The 19,055-nt window shown below is 42.5% G+C and overlaps 1 protein-coding gene across 1 annotated transcript in view; it reads right to left on the bottom strand.

Moving 5' to 3' along the window:
- Positions 1-17,491, bottom strand: part of LOC126470271 (pancreatic triacylglycerol lipase-like) — a 42,659-nt gene extending 25,168 nt beyond the window's left edge. Inside the window, exon 1 of the mRNA XM_050098011.1 lies at positions 17,229-17,491. Coding sequence (XP_049953968.1) covers positions 17,229-17,376 — 148 coding nt within the window. The 5' untranslated portion in view covers positions 17,377-17,491. The remainder of the gene's footprint in view (positions 1-17,228) is intronic.
- Positions 17,492-19,055: the final 1,564 nt, after the last annotated feature.

The following is a 19,055-nucleotide window of genomic DNA, read 5'->3' on the forward strand; positions in this document are numbered from 1 at the left end:
AATCAGCCATAAATTAACTTTCGTCAGCAGTGACAACTTGAGAAAAGTTTGAATCATCTTGAATCAGTTATTAAAGTTCCTTGCAGAGTTTCGTGCAACGTCGGTTCTCATCGTCTTGAAGTCGTGGCACAACCTTCGCCGAAGTCTTTCAAACGTTCAATTCTGACATTACATTCACGTATATCGTGGCCTATTCTCAAGACGTTGCGAAGGTCCGTTAAGGTCTGCCATTTATGAAGAATCAGCTGTCACTATCTGAACTTTTATGGTCTAATGCCAGTTTACAGCCGACCGGAACGCTCGTCGTCACCCGTCTATATTCGCCAGTTATCGAAATGCATATGCCAGTCAAGTCTGTATGAAAGCGCTGTCTCCATAGGCTTCCTCCATTCGGTACGTTCCTGCATCTATTTTATCAAGTTTAAGTTTCAAAGTTTATGCAGACTCGCTGCTCTTTCAGGTCACTCAACGTAAAAACTGCGAACTCACGAAAAGAATGGAAATACGTTCACCGGAACAAACCACAAAGCTCCACAACGGCACATCTACGCACTCTTAAGGAGGTGGGGGGGGGGGGGGGGTTGTAGGACGTCAAACAGGCCGACTTGGAGCAAGAGAAGCACCACAGGACATTTTTTACAAATAAATTTAGGTAACTGTCGGTATGACCTGGAAGAATAAAGGATTCACACTAATAGCAGTAGAAGTTCAAAACCAAAAATTTTTTTACATGTGAAACTTCATTTTTTCCACTTACTATTGGCTGCATTTGTTGCTATAGGTACACTTTTCTTCATAAGAGATTCGATGAATTTTACACGGAATACAAACCATACTTACAGGTGTATGAAAGTCTAGAATTTATTTATGAAAAAATTAAGGATCAGTTACATTTTAAACTTCATGTTTAAATAATTCAAGGATCTCTTACTTATGAAGAACAGTGCACCTATAGCAACAAATGCAGCTAACAGTAAGTGAAAAAATGATAAAAATTCACATGTAAAATATTTTGTCACGTTTTTGAACTTCCACTGCTATGAGTGTGAATCCTTCCTGGTCATGCAGACAGATTGTTATGAATTTATTCGAAGTATAGACGGTGGAAATTAAAATGTCCTGTGGTGCCTGTCCTGCTCCAAATTGGCCCGTTTGACGTCCTACCTCCCTTTAAACATTCGAATTTCGGTAACACTGATAATCTCTCTTATCACAAGAATAAATGACAGGAATACTATTTCCATTTGCGAAGCAAATGGAGAGTAAACGATGGGCCTGCTTCAGCTTATATGCCATAACACGCTCCGAATACGAAGCATGAGAGTGCACAATAGAAATTGTCTCCTTCGCACTTCTGAGTTAGCCATTTTAACAGCCTGAAACACTGGGTAGCGCCGAAAACTTAATGATAAGCCGTCCCTTGCTGGCCGCGAACTCCTAGGTTTCATTTAGTGAGGGCGCCATTAGAACGAACTGTTGACAACGGTTAAGTATTGCAAACCACCTGCAGTTCAATGTCCAGCTCTAAAATACACACAAGTCCCACAGGACGCACTTAAATAGACGCGTTTCATCACTGTTTACCGTCGTCTAGCTTCTACATTCTCAGTTGGGCGCGAATTATATGCAATTCGCTTCCTGACTGTCACGCCAAGCAACGGGCAATTTACTTTACCTGCTACTTAAATAACAGCAACGTAAGATGAACAGACCAAGAGTTATGGAACGCATTCTAATTAAATCGAGCAATGCTGACAACAGGAAAACGCGACAAAATGAGTTCTGCTATTTGGTCAGCAAATTAAACAAGGATGGCCGAAGTAGAGAGGATATAAAGTGCGCACTGGAAATGACAAAAGCGGTTCTGAAAAGGTAAATGTTGAAACTTCCTGACAGATGAAAACTGTGTTCCGGACCGAGACTAACCTTCGCCTTTGGCTCGCAAGTGCTCTACAAATCTTAGCCACTCAAGCCGACTCACGATCAGTCCTCATAACTAATTCCGCCAGTACCTTGTCTCCTACCTCGCAAGTTTTACAGAAGCTCTCCTGCAGACAAAATGGCAGAACTAGCACTCCTTAGGTAGCTCAGATGGTACAGCACTTGCCCGCGAAAGGCAAAGGTCCCGAGTTAGAGTGTCGGTCCAACACAGTTTTAATCTGCCATTAAGTTTCATATCAGCGCACACTCCGCTGCTGAGTGAATATTCAGTCTGGAAGGTAAATGCTTCAACAACGAATTTAAATTTAAGTGTTATAACGTCTTGAGGGTATTTGTCTTCATTTTAGTCCTGCACGGAAATGAAACTTTCACCAATGACAGTTCGAACAAAACAGACATGAAGTGGGCATTATACCACTCACATCTACGTAATTGTTTTTACTCCTTAGATAATTAGATGTTTATGTACCAGAAAGTTCAGAATTAACGCGACAAGTTCACCAAACACATTTAAAACAATTTAAGTCGTATAAAACGTCCGTCCATGTAGGAAATTTGGCACGGCAGTTAAGCTGCGTGATGGTGAATTTTCTGCTAAGGCCCAAACGTTGCCACAGATTATGTTTAATAACTATTCGTGTAACAATCTGCGGTCGTTCATTACAGGCGGTGTTAATGAAGAAGAGATCGGATAATTTGCCTTGGGTGATTAAGGAAGTGCGAACTAGACGCCATGTTACTTCCGCGATCCGCGAGATCCCGGGAAGCTGTGTTATCTCTGAGCTGCGCGCTCGTATCAGCCGAGATAGGCTGCGGCCACAAAATCGTGCCGAGTCGGGGTTCCGCCCACAACTTCACAGTATCCCACGTAGTGAAAACGTCTCCGCAACCGACTACTCTTGTCCTATTCTGAACTTTTTTTACTCAGTGGGAACTTACAGCTCGCTTGTTTCCTTGGGTACCAACATTTCACTGCTTTGCATATTTCGCGAATATGAACAGGCAGTGATATTTATTTACTCAAAGAGAATTTCGTGCCAAAAAGGAAGGTGGTGTTGAAGAACGTATTCACAGTCTAAACATTACAATGTAATAGGTGCCGTCAGGTGTGAATGTTATCTCACACTTTCGAGCTACTGGGACGAATTCTTATTTACAGAAGTATGGAGAAAAAAAAAACTGGTAGAGGTCAACCTCAGGGAAAAGCAGTTTGGGTTCCAGAGAAACGTAGGAACACGACTTACCTTAGGACAACCTACGATGTTGTATGTTTAGATTTAGAGAAAGCTTCTGACAATGTTGACGGAAATTACTCAAATTCAGAACGTAGGAAGGATAAAATACGGAGCGCGAATGGTTATGTACTAACTTTTACAGAAATACACTGTAATTATGAGTCGAAGGACATGAAACAGTTATTTAAGAGGGGGGGGGGGGATGCTGAGTCTTGGGCTATCTTAGTGTTACTGAATCTGTACATTAACCTTTCAAATATCAGTGGTTTCCACCCGAAACCACTTTTTTTTAGTATCGATGCCTTTAGCATGAAATCACCAATGCCCTTTGAGTTTGAAGAGACGCCTAATCGTACAGTGAGGTACTTCTACGAAAGTAGTGCGTTGTAGCAGTCACGCACAGCGTTCAAAGCAACAGTCGGCGCGGAGGTTTTTCTACTTGATTGTGACCAGTTTTTTTTTTTTATTGTAGGGATCAGTTTGAGGAGATCACCAACAGTGAAAGTAAGTAGATATAAAATTACAGCAACGTAAATTTGAGTTATATCCCTGCTGTTATAATCAATTTCGAAATGAAACCAATGAAGCATTATGTTCTTTTGAAATGAATTTATTAAATTTTAGGCCCTTTTGCTTGTTATTCAGCACTAATTTTTTAAAGGCATGAAGAGTTCATAGAAATTTCCAGATGTGGGATTCTGTATAGGAAAATTTGCTTTCAGATATATCATACGATATGATTGGTGACTGAAAACTATCCCAGTGGTACCAAAATGAAACCACCTGCTTAAATCAACTGACTTTACTTTAAACCAGTGTATTGTAGTATTCTTTGCTTACTACAATAATACAGGCTACTTTTGCGAAGAAAGTTTAAAATTACATTTTTCTCATTGTTAGGACTAAGGGTAGAAAGAAAAAAAAAAAAAAGGAAACTGAGGAGAAATTTGGGAAAGAAATTAAAGTTTAGGAGACGAAATAGTAACAGATTTGCAGTGAATTAAGTCACTCAGCAAAGGACTCCGAAGAGGATTTTAAATGAATGAACAGATTCTTAGAAATAAGATGTCCACAAACAAAAAACAATATAACGAAGACTAATTAAATCAGGCAGTTTTGAGGCAATTAGATCAGGAATTCAGACACTAGTGATTTTATGCATATAGATTGAAGCGGCGAATGGAAACTTATCAAGGTCAGCATTTCTGTTCGCGTAAGGGGAATTTAAAGAAGACTGGGGCGGCGGCGAGGATTTGGATCGAGGAGAGAGGCGTGCCAGGGTAATCGGTGCAGTTGTGTAAACCGCTGTGCGAAGGTGGGTTAGTGGCTAACGCTCCTGCCCCTAAGCAGGAGACCCAGGTTCGATTCCTGGCTTTGGTACAAATTTACCCTCGCCGCTTCAGTCTATGTACTTAAAATCATATATGCATGAGACCAGTACAGTCTCTGAAATTGTGTCGTTTCATTTTACTAAACAGTGAGTTTCACTATTTGGGCAGCAAAGTAATGATGGCCGAAGTACAGAGGATACAAAATGGAGACTGGCTATAGCAAGAATAGCATTTTCAGAAAGATGAACTCGTTAGCATGAAATACAAATTTAAGTGTTTGAAAGTGTTTTCTGAAGGTGGTGTGCGTCCAGGTGTGGATGACATGCAGTTCGAATGACAGAATGGAAGCTTTTGATATGTGGTGCTACGGAAGAATGCTGAAGATCAGATGACTACATCGATTAAAGGACGAAGTTATGAGTGCAACTAGGAAAATTTATGCCACAACTTGACCAAAAGAAGGTATCTGTTGGCAGAACGCATCCTGAAGCATGCAGATAGCGTCAGTTTGATACTGGAGGGAAGAGTGGGAGGTAAATATTGCAGAGGCTGACAAAGGGATGAATATGGTAAGCTGGTTCAAATGGATGTAGGTTGCAGTAGCTATTTAGAGATGAAGCTTGCAGAGGATAGTCTAGCTTGAAGAGCTACGTCAAACCCCTCTTCGGACTGAAGACTACAGCGACATCATACGTTTCTTATGGCGTCACGTGCCCGCAAGGTCGCCAAGCCGCATTCCGTTTCGCGGTGAACACTGTTCAATGTTTCGGAGCATCCGTGTGTTTTCCGTATTTCCCCCCCACTTCATTTTCAGGTAAATACATGTACTCACGTAACGTGTGAACATAAGGCAAGGTTAGCACGCTTGTGGAAGAAAACGAACACCCTCCACTGAAGGAGCTCTTACATAAATTACTGATGGTGGAGACTTAACAGATCCGCGAGCGGTTAAATAGTGATGCCTATGAAACGGGATATGAGCAGCTAACTGACGTGCATGTGGGGAACGAAGTGTGTCCGGTATATCTTCCATCGAGGAACCCCGTTATCAGGCGCAAAGAGGCGCTAAAATGCGTTTATCGATTATTGGAATACGCAGAACGATTCGTTTGATTACACTGGTGTTCCGAGTCCCCGGAAAATGAGAACCAGTCAAGAGAAAGTGATCTAAACACAGAAAAAACTTTTCGATTTGTCCAAAATGGACGCAAAGCGAGTTACACTAAACAAGTGTGTTAAGTAATTCTGTAAAAATGTTACCGAATTCTGTAGAGTAACTATAATGTCCTTTAGCCAAGTTGTGGCGTAAACTTACTTTAACCCAGTTTGAATCCTTACCTCATCCATTATTCGACGTACCCATCTGATCTTTTGCCGGCCGAAGTGGCCGAGCGGTTCTAGGCGCTACAGTCTGGAACCGTGCGACCGCGACGGTCGCAGGTTCGAATCCTGCCTCGTGCATGGATGTGTGTGTTGTCCTTAGGTTAGTTAGGTTTAAGTAGTTCTAAGTTCTAGGGGACTGATGACCTCCGATGTTAAGTCCCATAGTGCTCAGAGCCATTTGAACCATCTCATGGTTACACAGTGGGCTTTCAAATGTAACATGTGGCATGTTTGGTAAATGCAGTGTGTATTTTGCAGCATCCATGTTTCTGTATCTAAATCAATACTCTGCAACTCAAAATATGGCCGAGGGTACTTCATGTACTCTCGTCACTTGACTTTTCCTGTTCCGCGAATGGTTCGCGGGTAGAAATATTGTTGGTATCCTCCGTGTGAGCTCTAATACCGGCAGTTTCACGTCAATCATCTTTTCGCGAGGTACACCCAAGAGGGGGCAATATATTGGTGGACTCTTATAGGGGCGTACAGTCGCTAAACTAACAGTAAACCATACCGCGATGCAGAATTCATCCCTTGCCGCGACTATCACTCGATTTGACAGGGGTATCTGTATGGCGCTTTCGTAAAGGCTACCTCGGGTCGCTCAGTTTGGGTTCCAGAGAAGAAGTGTAAGGAACACGTGAGCAAATACTGCCCTGTGACTTATCTAAGAAGGCAAGAAAAGGCACATTACAGCATTTGTAGATTTAAAGGAACTTTTTGAAATATTGACTGGAACACACTTTTTGCTCTTATGAAGAAAGCAGGGGTAAAACAGGAAGAGAAAGGGTGCCATGAAAGGGCGCCAGTAGTTGACAAGGGGGTGAGAGGGTTGTAGCCTATCTCCGACATACTTCAGTCTGTACATCGGGCAAGCTATGAAGGAAACCAAGGAGAAATTTGGAAAGGGAAAGTTCAGGGAGAAGAGAAGTAAAAACTTTGCTGTTTTCTCTGGAATTCGTGCACTCTCGGATCCGCATTAACCCGGATAATTGGGAGCTTGCTGTATTTAACTTTTCATTAGTCTTACGACTAGAATTTCAAATTACCTGTGACGATACCAGGGTTCCAGAACTCTGACTCTTAGCCAGGTTGGCGACCAATGTGATTCACTTATCGCGAACAGTGCGAGAGAGGTAAGAATGGTACTAGCTCAGATTTCTTGTGCTGTAGATGCGACCTATTGCTGGACGGGTTATTGTTCACAGCGCTGAAGGCTACGCTTTGTCACATTCCGTGGGAGTCCGCCAGTAAAAGAAAGCTGTGTTGGTGACTTGGCAGCGCTCTTTGAATGAGCCAGCACATTTCGCGGCTATACGGAGTCGACTGCGTACACACGTATGTGTACTACCGACACACCCGTAGTAGTAGTAGTAGTAGTAGTAGTAGTAGTAGGAGGAGGAGGAGGGGGGGGGGGCGGTTGTCCCTGTGCAGTACAGACCAAACGTTAATCGATCGTAAGTAAAAACTGAAATTTTTAAAAAGGTAAATTTATTCTTTATTGTAATTCCGTCACAGTTGCGTTTTATCAAGCTGGCGACTAGTTTCGAACTACCAAGTTAATTTTCATGCCAGGCCTTCTAGAACTGCACTAATACTGCTTGATTAGGCGATAATCAATTCACACACAGGTAAGACACGATCTGTTTTACCTATGTGTTAGTTTATTGTCGCCTAATCAAGCGTTTTCTTTCAGCGTTAATAGGCCTGGCTTGAAAATGATCTTTGTAGTTTTAAACTAGTCGCCAGCTTCATGAAGGTCAACTGTGACTGAATTATAATAAAGAATTTGCTATCCAAGTTGCTGGTGCTTCTCTGAATTCATGTCGGAAATATGCAGGTCGTAATTTACTTTGTAATATTCTCGAACTTCCATTACCAGTTTCAGCATACATAACAGTCCTGCGAAACATGCTGACACGCCATCTTCCGTCGTGGTATTTTTTCACATTTTCTAGAAGTCACTTTGGTTGAGTTAAGGGACCAAACAACGACGTCACAGGACAGTCTATATGGAGATAATGACAGCCAGGAAATTTATCTAATAGTGACAGTATGCAGGAGTGGTAAATTCGGGGCACTGAAAACGATACTGGTGCTGCAGGAGAAATAATTGCGTGAGAGAAGTGTATGGTCAGAGCAGACTAAGGTCCACCAGAGCTCATCTGCGGCGAGACACGACTCGTCATGTCTGACCCTGATACAGCGGTCAGCCAGAAACGGAATAAATATAAGGTATGGCCCAATGAAAATAAACGAATTTAACAATACCGGTTGAACGTTGCATATGCAGCTTTGTGATAACGTGGTGAGTCGTCTAGGCGGCAGTAACATGCTTCATTACCTCCCCATATAAGATATGAATTTGTGCACTGAGCAGGCAAGGTGACGTCCAAGATCCGATGTTCATCAAATTCCTCGAAGGCGGGGGGAATAAAAAACCGTGACTTTTACTGTTAGACACTGTAGCCTGTACAAGTCCAGCAAAGAGCACACTGCCTGGGCTGCTCCACGGTAACACGCTACCACACGTGTCAATAGTCACTCAAGGTGTAAGAGCCCAAGTTAAAGTGCGAGCAGCTTCAGCATCCGCACTGTAGTCCAGACATCACCCTGAGACACGTGTGTTTCCTCCTCTAAGAAAGCATATGAAAGGGAACGCTTCAACTCCGACCAAAAACTGAAGGACACAGTGGAGGACTGGCTCCTGTCACAGCCATAGCGCTTCTGGAAACAGGGAATCCTTCAGCTCATGAAACAGTTTCTGCTAAGGCCTGTGGCAATTACTTTTGAATTTAGACATCGATTCTGCGCAGTTCTGTGTCTTACACTTTTCAACACCGCTCATAATTCCTTTCAGGCGGGTGGAGGAGATCTGTAATAGTAGAACTGAGATGGCTAAAAATGCAATGAACACCACTAGGACCAACAAGGAAAAGTGAAGACTGGAAATGGGAAACGTTAAAAGTGCAAAAATTGGACTTTTTTCCCTGTAAACCACTGATGTTCCATGGCTAATACCTTGAGGAGGATTGGAAGAACCAAAGAAGCCTCCTTGTACTTCAAAATATCTCCACTACATATAGCAGTTAGTTACTTTGTTCGTGACATGAGGAACGCTGGATGTGCCAAGTGTGGTAGACCGCTGTGGTAAACATTTTATAATCTGCTTCTCACTAGCTTTCCTACGACAAACAAGCAATAGTAAATTTTACTTAATTTCCGTTATTTTCAACATTAAAATATTATGTCCAGTGCTTCATAATTGAAAACAGAGGTAGCGCAGTGGTTTGCACACTGGACTCGCATTCGAGAGGACGACGGTTCAAACCCGCGTCCGGCCGTTCTGATCTAGGTTTTACGTGATTTCCCTGAATAGCTTCAGGCAAATGCCGAGATGTTTCCTTCGAAGGGCACGGCCGGCTTCCTTTCCCGTCCTTCCCTAATCCAAGCTTGCGCTCCGTCTCCAATGCCCTCGTTGTCGAAGGGGCGTTAAGCAATCTCTTCGTCCATGATGGAAAGGAAACGCAAGATTACAAACTTATAGAACACTGAACTGAGAATTCTAGGAAAGCCATGTTTAACAAAGAGAAAGAACAACCACAAAACGATGTAAGTTGAAGTCATTAGAATTTAACTGCGTATTGTGCAGCATAATAAAATACAACAAAATTCTTAATTTTGGGGGTTCAAACTGCATTTTCTTCCCATTATAAGAAATATTCTTCGCTTTCCATTGATCGACAAATTAAGTGCCATAAAAGAAGCACCTATTAGCCATGGTTAATTTTCTTAAAGCGAAATACAGGAAATTATTTCTGTGTCTTGTCAGTACGATTTCTTTTTTTGACTCTGCAGAAAAAAGTGATCTGTGTACATTCAATAATTCCTTGGAAACGAAGATGTCACCTTACCAACCAACTCATTTACCTACTTTTTAATTACAAAATTATAACAATGTTGCAACTGTGTCTAACGTTGCAAATGAGGTGAAATAACTTGCATTCCTTCGGATGAATTTTGTAATGTGAATCTGTCACTGTTTTTCTCACTTTCTTAAAATCGGGAATTTCGTACCTTCAGTGTTTCCTATTTCCAGCCTACAGTCAGGTCTGTAGATGGTGCAGTCCAGCGGCCCCTGGGCACAGTATGCGGCGGGAGGCGTTCCTCTCTCAACCGTCAGATCCCAGATTCGTTGTAGTCGAAGTGAGGATTCAGGCGTGCATTGAATTGTTGGCTGCGTGAATAGAATGCTACACCAAGTGTACATACAGGGGTTCGACACACATGGAAATCCCAGAAAACATTACCATGACTGGCATTCCATACAGCTTCAGTCGTGTCGGAAAGGATAAATACAGACCCTGTGTGATCTTCAAGGGAATCATACCACTCAGACTGCAAAACAGTGACAAGTTCAGGTAACAGTTATGGAGATTTACAGCAACCATGCACGCCTCCTTCCGAAGTAGACTATGAAGAAAGTACTACTGATACCTGCCAAGGGAGATGCGGCAACAGCCTGATTTCACAAAACCAGACATGTATGACGTGAGCTCTTAACAGGGGCCTTGTCTTTGAACACAGCACCACCACTGTACCATGGGATGCACCTACATAACCAAAATTGCCACATAACGCTTGGCTGGAATGCGTATCACAGAAACCTCGCCATGTTTCCACTATTGGCACAAACTCCGCCGGAAGTTGGAAACCGTGTGAAACAAGACCATGACCAAATGACATTTTTCCATTGCTCCACAGTCCAGGTTTTATGGCTTCGAGGGCACCTTTTCATATTACTGGTATTTGCATCACTGATGAGAGGTTTTGGAATTCCATCTCGCCCTGCAATTACCAGGTAATGGAGCTCCCTTCGCGTTTTTGTGCCGACAGGGCTCACGAGTGCGCCTTCAGTTCTGCTGTGACTTGCCTGCTGTTAACTTTTGCAGCTGTCGTCTTCTCATTTTTCGTCAGAATCCTCTTCGATGACCACCTGTCACGATCACTCAACACCCTTTCGTCCTCACGGTGGCATCTACGTCTACATCCATACTCCGCAAGCCACCTGACGGTGTGTGGCGGAGGGTACCTTGAGTATCTATCGGTTCTCCCTTTTATTTCAGTCTCGTATTGGTCGTGGAAAGAAGGATTGTCGGTATGCCTCTGTGTGGGCTCTAATCTTTCTGATTTTATCCTCATGGTCTCTTCGTGAGATACGGAGGAGGGAGCAATATACTGCTCGACTCCTCGGTGAAGGTATGTTCTCGAAACTTTAACAAAAGCCCGTACCGAGCTACTGAGCATCTCTCCTGCAGAGTCTTCCACTGGAGTTTATCATCTCCGTAACGCTTTCGCGATTACTAAATGATCCTGTAACGAAGCGCGCTGCTCACCGTTGGATCTTCTCTCTCTCTTCTATCAACCCTATCTGCTGAGCAGTATTCAAGCAGTGGGCGAACAAGCGTACTGTAACCTACTTCCTTTGTTTTCGGATTGTATTTCCTGCTTGGTGGATAAGGTTTTTTGCTTTCCGTGGTTGTGGTATAAATCTATACGGTGCCACTTGAAACCACAGACCACTGTTGTGACCACGACTGACTCTTGCAATTTGTTGAGGACATTGCAGATGTGCCTTTCGTGGTCTAACAATGCAACCTGCAGGTTTGGCTTCCATCTGCAAGTATGTTCCAGCACGCATTTATCGTATTTTCATATTTTTGTCCAACTCCTGTGTATTTATTGTCCATTTCGTAAACAGAATTGCTACAAGACCGAATTTAAGCTACCATATAACCACGAAAGATGCCCAAAACATTCTGCGTCTGGTATTCGTATACTTGTTGCAGCTTATTCTTGTCAGGAGTTCACTGATTGCAAAAGTGAAACCATCATGCATCCTCGCAGTCTTATTCGTGCACACTAATTATTCAGTTACATTGCGCCAGAGATTTGAGCGTCCAGTTCTCGTCCCCTGTGTAACAACTGGTCACGTGCGACAAATCGCTGAAGAATGCCCATTGCCTGGTCGTTTTGTCTGGCTTAAGCTAACCGGAGAAGCAAACCATTTACTTGGTCAGCCCGGCAGCACGGGCTTGTTTACGCCCGAGAAACGCGGAAGGGAGGTAGCTACTGAGTACACTCCCTACTCCTGCAAGTGGAGCACGGCCAATCCCCCCATACCTCTGTACACTATGCCATGCTTAGCACAAACGATGACCAGCACTTATCCTACAGTACTCCATGCACACTGCGTCTGAAGATATTCACACCGTGCTGTGCATTAATCTATGTTTCATCTGAATAAACCACTGGCCACTAATTCTGATACTTCACGCCATAGCAAAAATCTATGGGATATGCCTTGTAAATAATATATTTCAGCTATGAGTATTCAATGAACTGTGGATGAAGCCCGACCAACAGGCACTGCATACATTGATCAAAAATTATAGTGCATTGAGAATGGGTAGTTTCTAGCTGAATTATAGATCTTCCAATAAAATTTCGAAAGGACGACTGATAGCTGAACTCTTATTTAGAAGTCAGTATAACAGTCGCTGCGTGCAACAGCCTCTGAATGGAGGGTAACCTTATGAGATATGCTTTTTTTTTTAAGCGCTGCCCCGTTCGCACACGATGACTTATTCCGGCACCATTCAAAAGCAGTCCACATGAACAGTCCAATTTATCTCAGTTTCTCTGCCAGCTACCGATGAAGTCCACTTCTGTGCTACAATAATTTTCGAGCTCTCGAAAATTTTATTTTTGTATTATTCGTATGACAAAAATTTCAGCATATTTATTCATATCATCAATGTGATATTTAGGATGTGCATTTTCTTCATTGGGGCAGACCTGAATCTTACTCCAATCAGCACAGTGTCCTCCGTGGTGCAAATAGTACACCGTTTATGTTCTCAACTTTCACTTTTTGCGCGCATGTCCCATTACCTGTTTCATCAGTATTATCATTCTGTTAGCAAATTTGATGACGTTAACGGAAAGCCGGTGCGGATGTCCGCCAAGTCACTTTCCGCGATCACCTTCTGCGCTTGCAGTGCGAGGTAACAGCGCGCTACTTTGAACTAGAAAGTAGGCACGTGACCGACTTCTCGTTACGACCGGCACTAAGGTAGCTTTGACTAACGGAAAAGTTAACTCACTATGAATTGTTTTATTGTTTTAGTCTGCGTAGTCCAACGTAATCTATTTTTACTAGTTCATTCTCACAAGACGTGAGTAGCTGTTTCGATGGAAGTCTCTAGACAGTGCACGACTTCTGATATTCATTTGTTTCCAGTCGCTAACAACCTTAACTTCCAATACTATGTGCAAAGATGGTCTTCATTGAACGTGTGAAGTTTTAAGCATTTGGAGCGATTACATATTACATTTATGATATATGTAGGCCTATTCCCGAAAGGAGTATCTACTTTTGTGGTTACAATCAGAGTAATGTGATAATTTTAAACACTTTTCCAATTCAAACATTAGATGGGGAAGAATCTGGTGAGGTGGTTCATAGGCACACGTGTTCACATTATAGAAAATTTTGTAACTGGTGTAATAACTACATGTACTGTAAGGCACTGAAATTATGATCTATCGCAAAAAATATAGAAAAGGTCTAGATGAAACTTTATCCTAGCAATTATCACAACTTTAATAATTTACTTTTATTTAAATTTCAGCAATCTTAACTATATTACGGGTTTACTATTTAAATTACTAGATCGTACGTTCCAGGAAGCGGCATGCAACATTATTTCCACGTATCTGGTGAAATGACACACTGAGGTTTATCGACACACTTTCCGCGCGTCATTCGCAAATACAAGGAAGCGGAGAGATGTTAGTGGTACCAGACATACCATTGGCGTGCATGAAAACTTACTGTGAATTGCAGACGACACCTGTAGAAAAATCAGAATCCCATGCAAAGTTAGAAAGCAGAATTTCTTAACTACTTCGGCAGCCAATTAATTAGTTACGACCTAAATTACTTAACACTTTAAATATCGCATAATGAAATATTTCAAGACCGTATCTGTAACGCAAATTAGTTGCTTTAATAATCAAACCTCATGTATTCCTAGAGTTGACATGTTAATCTAATTTCAGGAGGTAAAATTTGCCAACAATCATGCGCAAAATGACAAAAGACTATAACTGTACAAAACCAGACGATTTATGAATCTTCAGCTGACAATTGTTTGCCTGTTTTAGAAACTTAGCACCTCTCAGTGCATTTGAAGGAGCTTATTTGTGCCAGTCGCTGGTTCCCAGCAACTACAACCCCTTTTCTTCATATAACAGTTAAATAGCCGTCCAATTGCAAGTTTCAAGAGTACGAATCTTCAAGCTTACGAAGAAAACGCCAGTTTTAAAATTCCAGTGTTAACTTTGGCCTTCTCATTCGGCCAGCCGCAATAATAGTGCACGCGCTTCTTAGCTTCTCTTTACGAGTGCCACCCACGGCTCTTCGTTGTAAAGCTATTTTAAAACTCTTGCGTACCGGCAGTAAAACGGACTGGAAGGAAGATTACCGTTTAACGCCCCGTCGACGACTACGTCATTAGAGACTAAGTACAAGCTCGGATTGGGGAAGGAATTCGTCCGTGTCCTGTAGTGTGTGTGTGTGTGTGTGTGTGTGTGTGTGTGTGTAGAATTCTGTACAAGATCCAGTTGGTATACCCAGTTCCCGAAAGTGTCCTTTAGCTAAGGAGTAATTAAGAAGAGCTAACCACTCAGATGTCAACTGAAGAGACATTTACGCTGTCTACCCTGTGTAGTCAGTTTTCACAAATATCTGACAGACAGCCCATAACTCGTGCTTGTCTGAGCCTTAACATCGTTATCTCGCCCATATTGCGTAACATCTCCCCACCAAGCACTCGCTAGGAGTGAAACGTGTACCTGGGTTGGGGAGTTTCGGGTGTTCGTAACTACCTGAGCTACTAACCAACAGCACACCAGCACAGACTTCAGTTCTTCGAAACAATTCAGCATCCAACAAGTGCGAAAGTTTATCACGTAAACCAATGAACGTAACCCCTCACCTCGCTAGTCCAATTTAAATTTCCAGTTGTAGTGTGGTCATGACTTAAAAATGACTACTATGCTGCCGTTAGCTGTCTTGATCATTTCATTTGTCTTAATCTGCCAGCTGTCAGTAGCTTCAGTGATCTACATTGCTGAGATGTTTTAGATTACTTACTCCTTGAATTATTAGCAAAAATTTTTTTAAGAATGTGGTAAAGGCATTAATTGAAAATATTTCCTCAAAATTTTGAAATATAAATTACATGATTAGAACACGATATTTACTATAGTTGGCATGAAGTGCCCCCACCGCTGTTGATACTGCTAGGGTTAATTAACACTCACGTCAGGTGCATTCCTCGATGCCGTGGAACAGTTATCGATCGCTCGCCTAGTAGTGCGATATCGATCGAATCTAGTCTAACTCCGTTTAGTACATGTTTGATTGGAGTAAACTGCACAACAACCTATCAGCTGACAGATGGCGGGAACAAACAAATCACCCTGGCTGTCACAACGGAGGATGGGCACTGTTATCTAATACTGGTGTTATCATAGCCGTTTCCGAGCAAGAAACGCAGCGTCATGGGATACATTTCGCTGGCGTACGCCTGACAAATTACGGAAATAGCGTTAACAGTGACGCTCATGTCTACAGTATTCGTCAACTGGTGAAGAGCAAGACAAATTTTGCCTTGTCACTAATACCTTCCAATCAGTTACGTGAAGGACGTCAACAATAGTTCCATTCATCGTTCATAATTCACCCTCCTACATTGCTTTCATTCATGCAAAATTCATCTGAAGGTACAAGCAAGAAACACTGTACTAGCTCTCAAAAACATATAGTAGTTACTACAGTAAATATATTCTTTCTTGCGTTTAATGTAAACAGCTCTAAGGAAAATCAAATATGCGTACTACTCCTTGCAACTTTACAGTATTATTAATGCAAACTTTGCTATGGCAAACAACGTAACACACATTCAGGTAATGCATTTGAGCCATCTAAAATTCTAAAGGAAACACTCCACTGTTACTGCGTGAAAGATGAAGCTCGTGAATTTCCTCGTTGCTATTTCAGAAGATTTAACTCCCACTAATAACAGAAAAATCCTTTCAAAAGGCTTAGTCTCTGTCACGTAGCTAATTATGAACAATGCTTCAGTTCAAACCTCAGTACGGAGGCACGTACGTTCCATACTCTTTACTGACATGAACACAGTGACAGCCGAAACTCGTCACCCCACAGAGTGACGTTTCTTAAGAGCGCAGCTTCAGTTACCTTCCTAAATAGCCAACGATACACAACCGTGTGATGTAACCGTTTAATATATAGGACAGAGGCCAAAATTCAGGGCCAGGACTTGGCGGTAGTGGTAAGGTGGCGTGACGCGCCGCTTTTATCCCGAGGTGTAACACCACGCCGACGCCGGCTACGTCACGAGCCGCGGTCAGGCCACTCGCTACCGCTACACCACGCAACCTGCCGCACTTCCTATTGGCTTACGTCCGCATGGTCCGATGTGACGTCACGAGAAACCTGCCGTCGCCAGAGCTGCCGCAAGCGCGGCCCGGCGTCCGAAAAAGCCACCGGCGCTTGGCTAGTTTTCATGTGTTAATTACCGAAGGAGTAATAGGCTCATCGAGGTTTAATCACGGCCAATGTCGAGATCACGCTCTACTCTACAAAATACCCAAGTTCACAAGCGTAAAACTTATCTGCACAACGTGCAACAACTAAATTCCCCTAATAGCCTTACCTTTCCATTCTTGTTAGATTATGGTATATATCGCACAGGAAATAAGTACCGGTCTCGCAAGTACGTGCATATACTGCGTTCGGGAGAGTAATTACGTGAAACTGGCCCTAAACATCCACGGTCTCTATAAATAAAGGTTAACTTTTTTACATATTACTGAAATGAAATTACGCGACATGCGAGACATTTGTCTATGTTATTGACTGCAGTTTTGTCTTCTCTGAGGATATCTGTTTTTACAGGCAAGCAGGACTCTTACTGTTTTTGATTCGCTTTTGAACTTGCGTACTGTTTTGTTTAGAGCTGCCTTCACGCCACCTACAATATTGACGCGCTACTTTCAAAACAAGCGTTACATGCATCACGAAGTATGCAAACTCTTCTCCCACTAATCATTGAATAATGTTCAACAACATAGTTTTACGGATGATCAGATGAATTACGAAAGATTACGCACACTCAGAAGCCTTTTTGTATTACTACACAATGCTTTTTCCCCCTGAATATACTGATTAAAAGCAGTTTCTTACCTCCCTGGATGGTCTCCGTGCTTGACAGTGGAGGAGCGGGGGTGAATGCAGTCGGTTCAGGCTCGAGGTACCTAGTATTCATCATTACTAACATAGCAGTCTGCAGAACTACCCGTGACGATAATACAATCGGGAACAACGACATCATGAAGACTTCTGCTACGGTACTCAAAAACAAAACTCCTAACTTCCAGCCGCTGCGGCAAAAACAGCGCGAAAAAAACGAGCAACGCGTGCTATCAGCGAGAGCAGGCGCAGACGCACACGACCGCGGCCCGCGTGGCGACAGACTGAGGTGGGTACACAGGTGCCTAACTGCCTATCCTCGCGCCCCGCGCCCCTAGCGACTGCCAGGCCAACTACAATTGCAAGGCCTCTGCAGCGTTGCCCAAGGGCTGGATGCTGCTGCAAAATCCCTCGGGATGGGCGCCTATAAACCCCGTAACATGTTACGTATTTATATTACCAGTTCTATGACCTCTTAGCTGTAACCGATCAGCAAGACAATTTATTTGTGTTCTAGTAAATCTACACTGAAAAGCATTTAGCAATTTAGCATATTTATTTGTCTTCATTGATGATCCATCACCTAGCTAACTAAATTGGCCGTTTTTTTATACAGTTCATTTTGAAACAAGTTGTGCAAAAGAACATACATTTTTGCTGTCAGTTCTTACAACACGTCATATACAGGGTGTCCGACTTCTCTTCACTACCCCAAATAACTTTTTTGTCCAGAAGCAAAATTTAAAAAATGTATCAAACAAATGTTGCTTAGTTACCGTTGGGGCATTGACCAGCATGAGTGCTTTACTTGTAACATCGTTCGTTACGGAGAGACGAGCAGCAGTACGCCTTTTTAATTAACATTTTACATTTTTTATTCGGTAATCCACTTTCTTTCTTCAACACATGTTCAAAAACTTATCACAGAGTATTATTCATGTAAACATGAAATTATTAAAAACATAACACGAAATTGACTTTGACTCCCCTGCACCAGCTCTTTGTGCAAGTACTCGGGATAACGTAACGCGCCCCCTTGCTGGGGTTGCAGTAAACAAATGAAACACAACAAAAATACACACCAGTCATTGTAAACCGCCTCCAGTTAAAGGTTTGTGCGAGTGCGATGTACACCACTGAAGAGAAGATAGAAATACTACTCATCTATGGACAATGGAAGTTAGCAGGATAGTAATCACAATATTTTTCTATTTACACAGAGGCACACAGTACTGTAGCAGGTGGTTATAATTAAAGTGCAGCTGCTCACATGTATCCAGTGTGGCCTGTACCTATCGTGTGGCACCGAAACTTGGTAGATATTCTAATGCGTTAATGCGGAACCGATTTACACTAGGGGAAAAAATAGTTCCAATTGGGGCCTCCATGTGCAAATTTCATGTTACTTATAATCCGTCTTGATTGCAAAATGTTCATTGACATGACCGGTTTCGGTTCCTCTAGAACCACCTTCAGATCTGCAATTTCGATTCTGTAACCGAAATTGCAGATCTGAAGGTGGTTCTAGAGGAACCGAAACCGGTCATGTGAATAATCATTTTGCAATCAAAACGGATTATAAGTAACATTGTAAAACCATTGATTGCGGTTATCCCATCAGACATTATGTCTGTATTTGCAATGTGCAAATCTGACACTGTGAATGCAAGAAAGACGTATATAAATGTTTCATACGTAGGATGAAGGACGGGACGTGGGTAGAAAAGGTCACACAAGTGAGAAAGACGTAATGTCGATCTTATTCTTAACCGCCGCTTACACAGTTTGTTCAGTGCGAGGACTGGAGACGTCGATGAGACG

The sequence above is a fragment of the Schistocerca serialis genome, chromosome 3 (genome assembly GCF_023864345.2).
Source record: "Schistocerca serialis cubense isolate TAMUIC-IGC-003099 chromosome 3, iqSchSeri2.2, whole genome shotgun sequence".
NCBI classification, from domain to species: Eukaryota; Metazoa; Arthropoda; class Insecta; order Orthoptera; family Acrididae; genus Schistocerca; species Schistocerca serialis.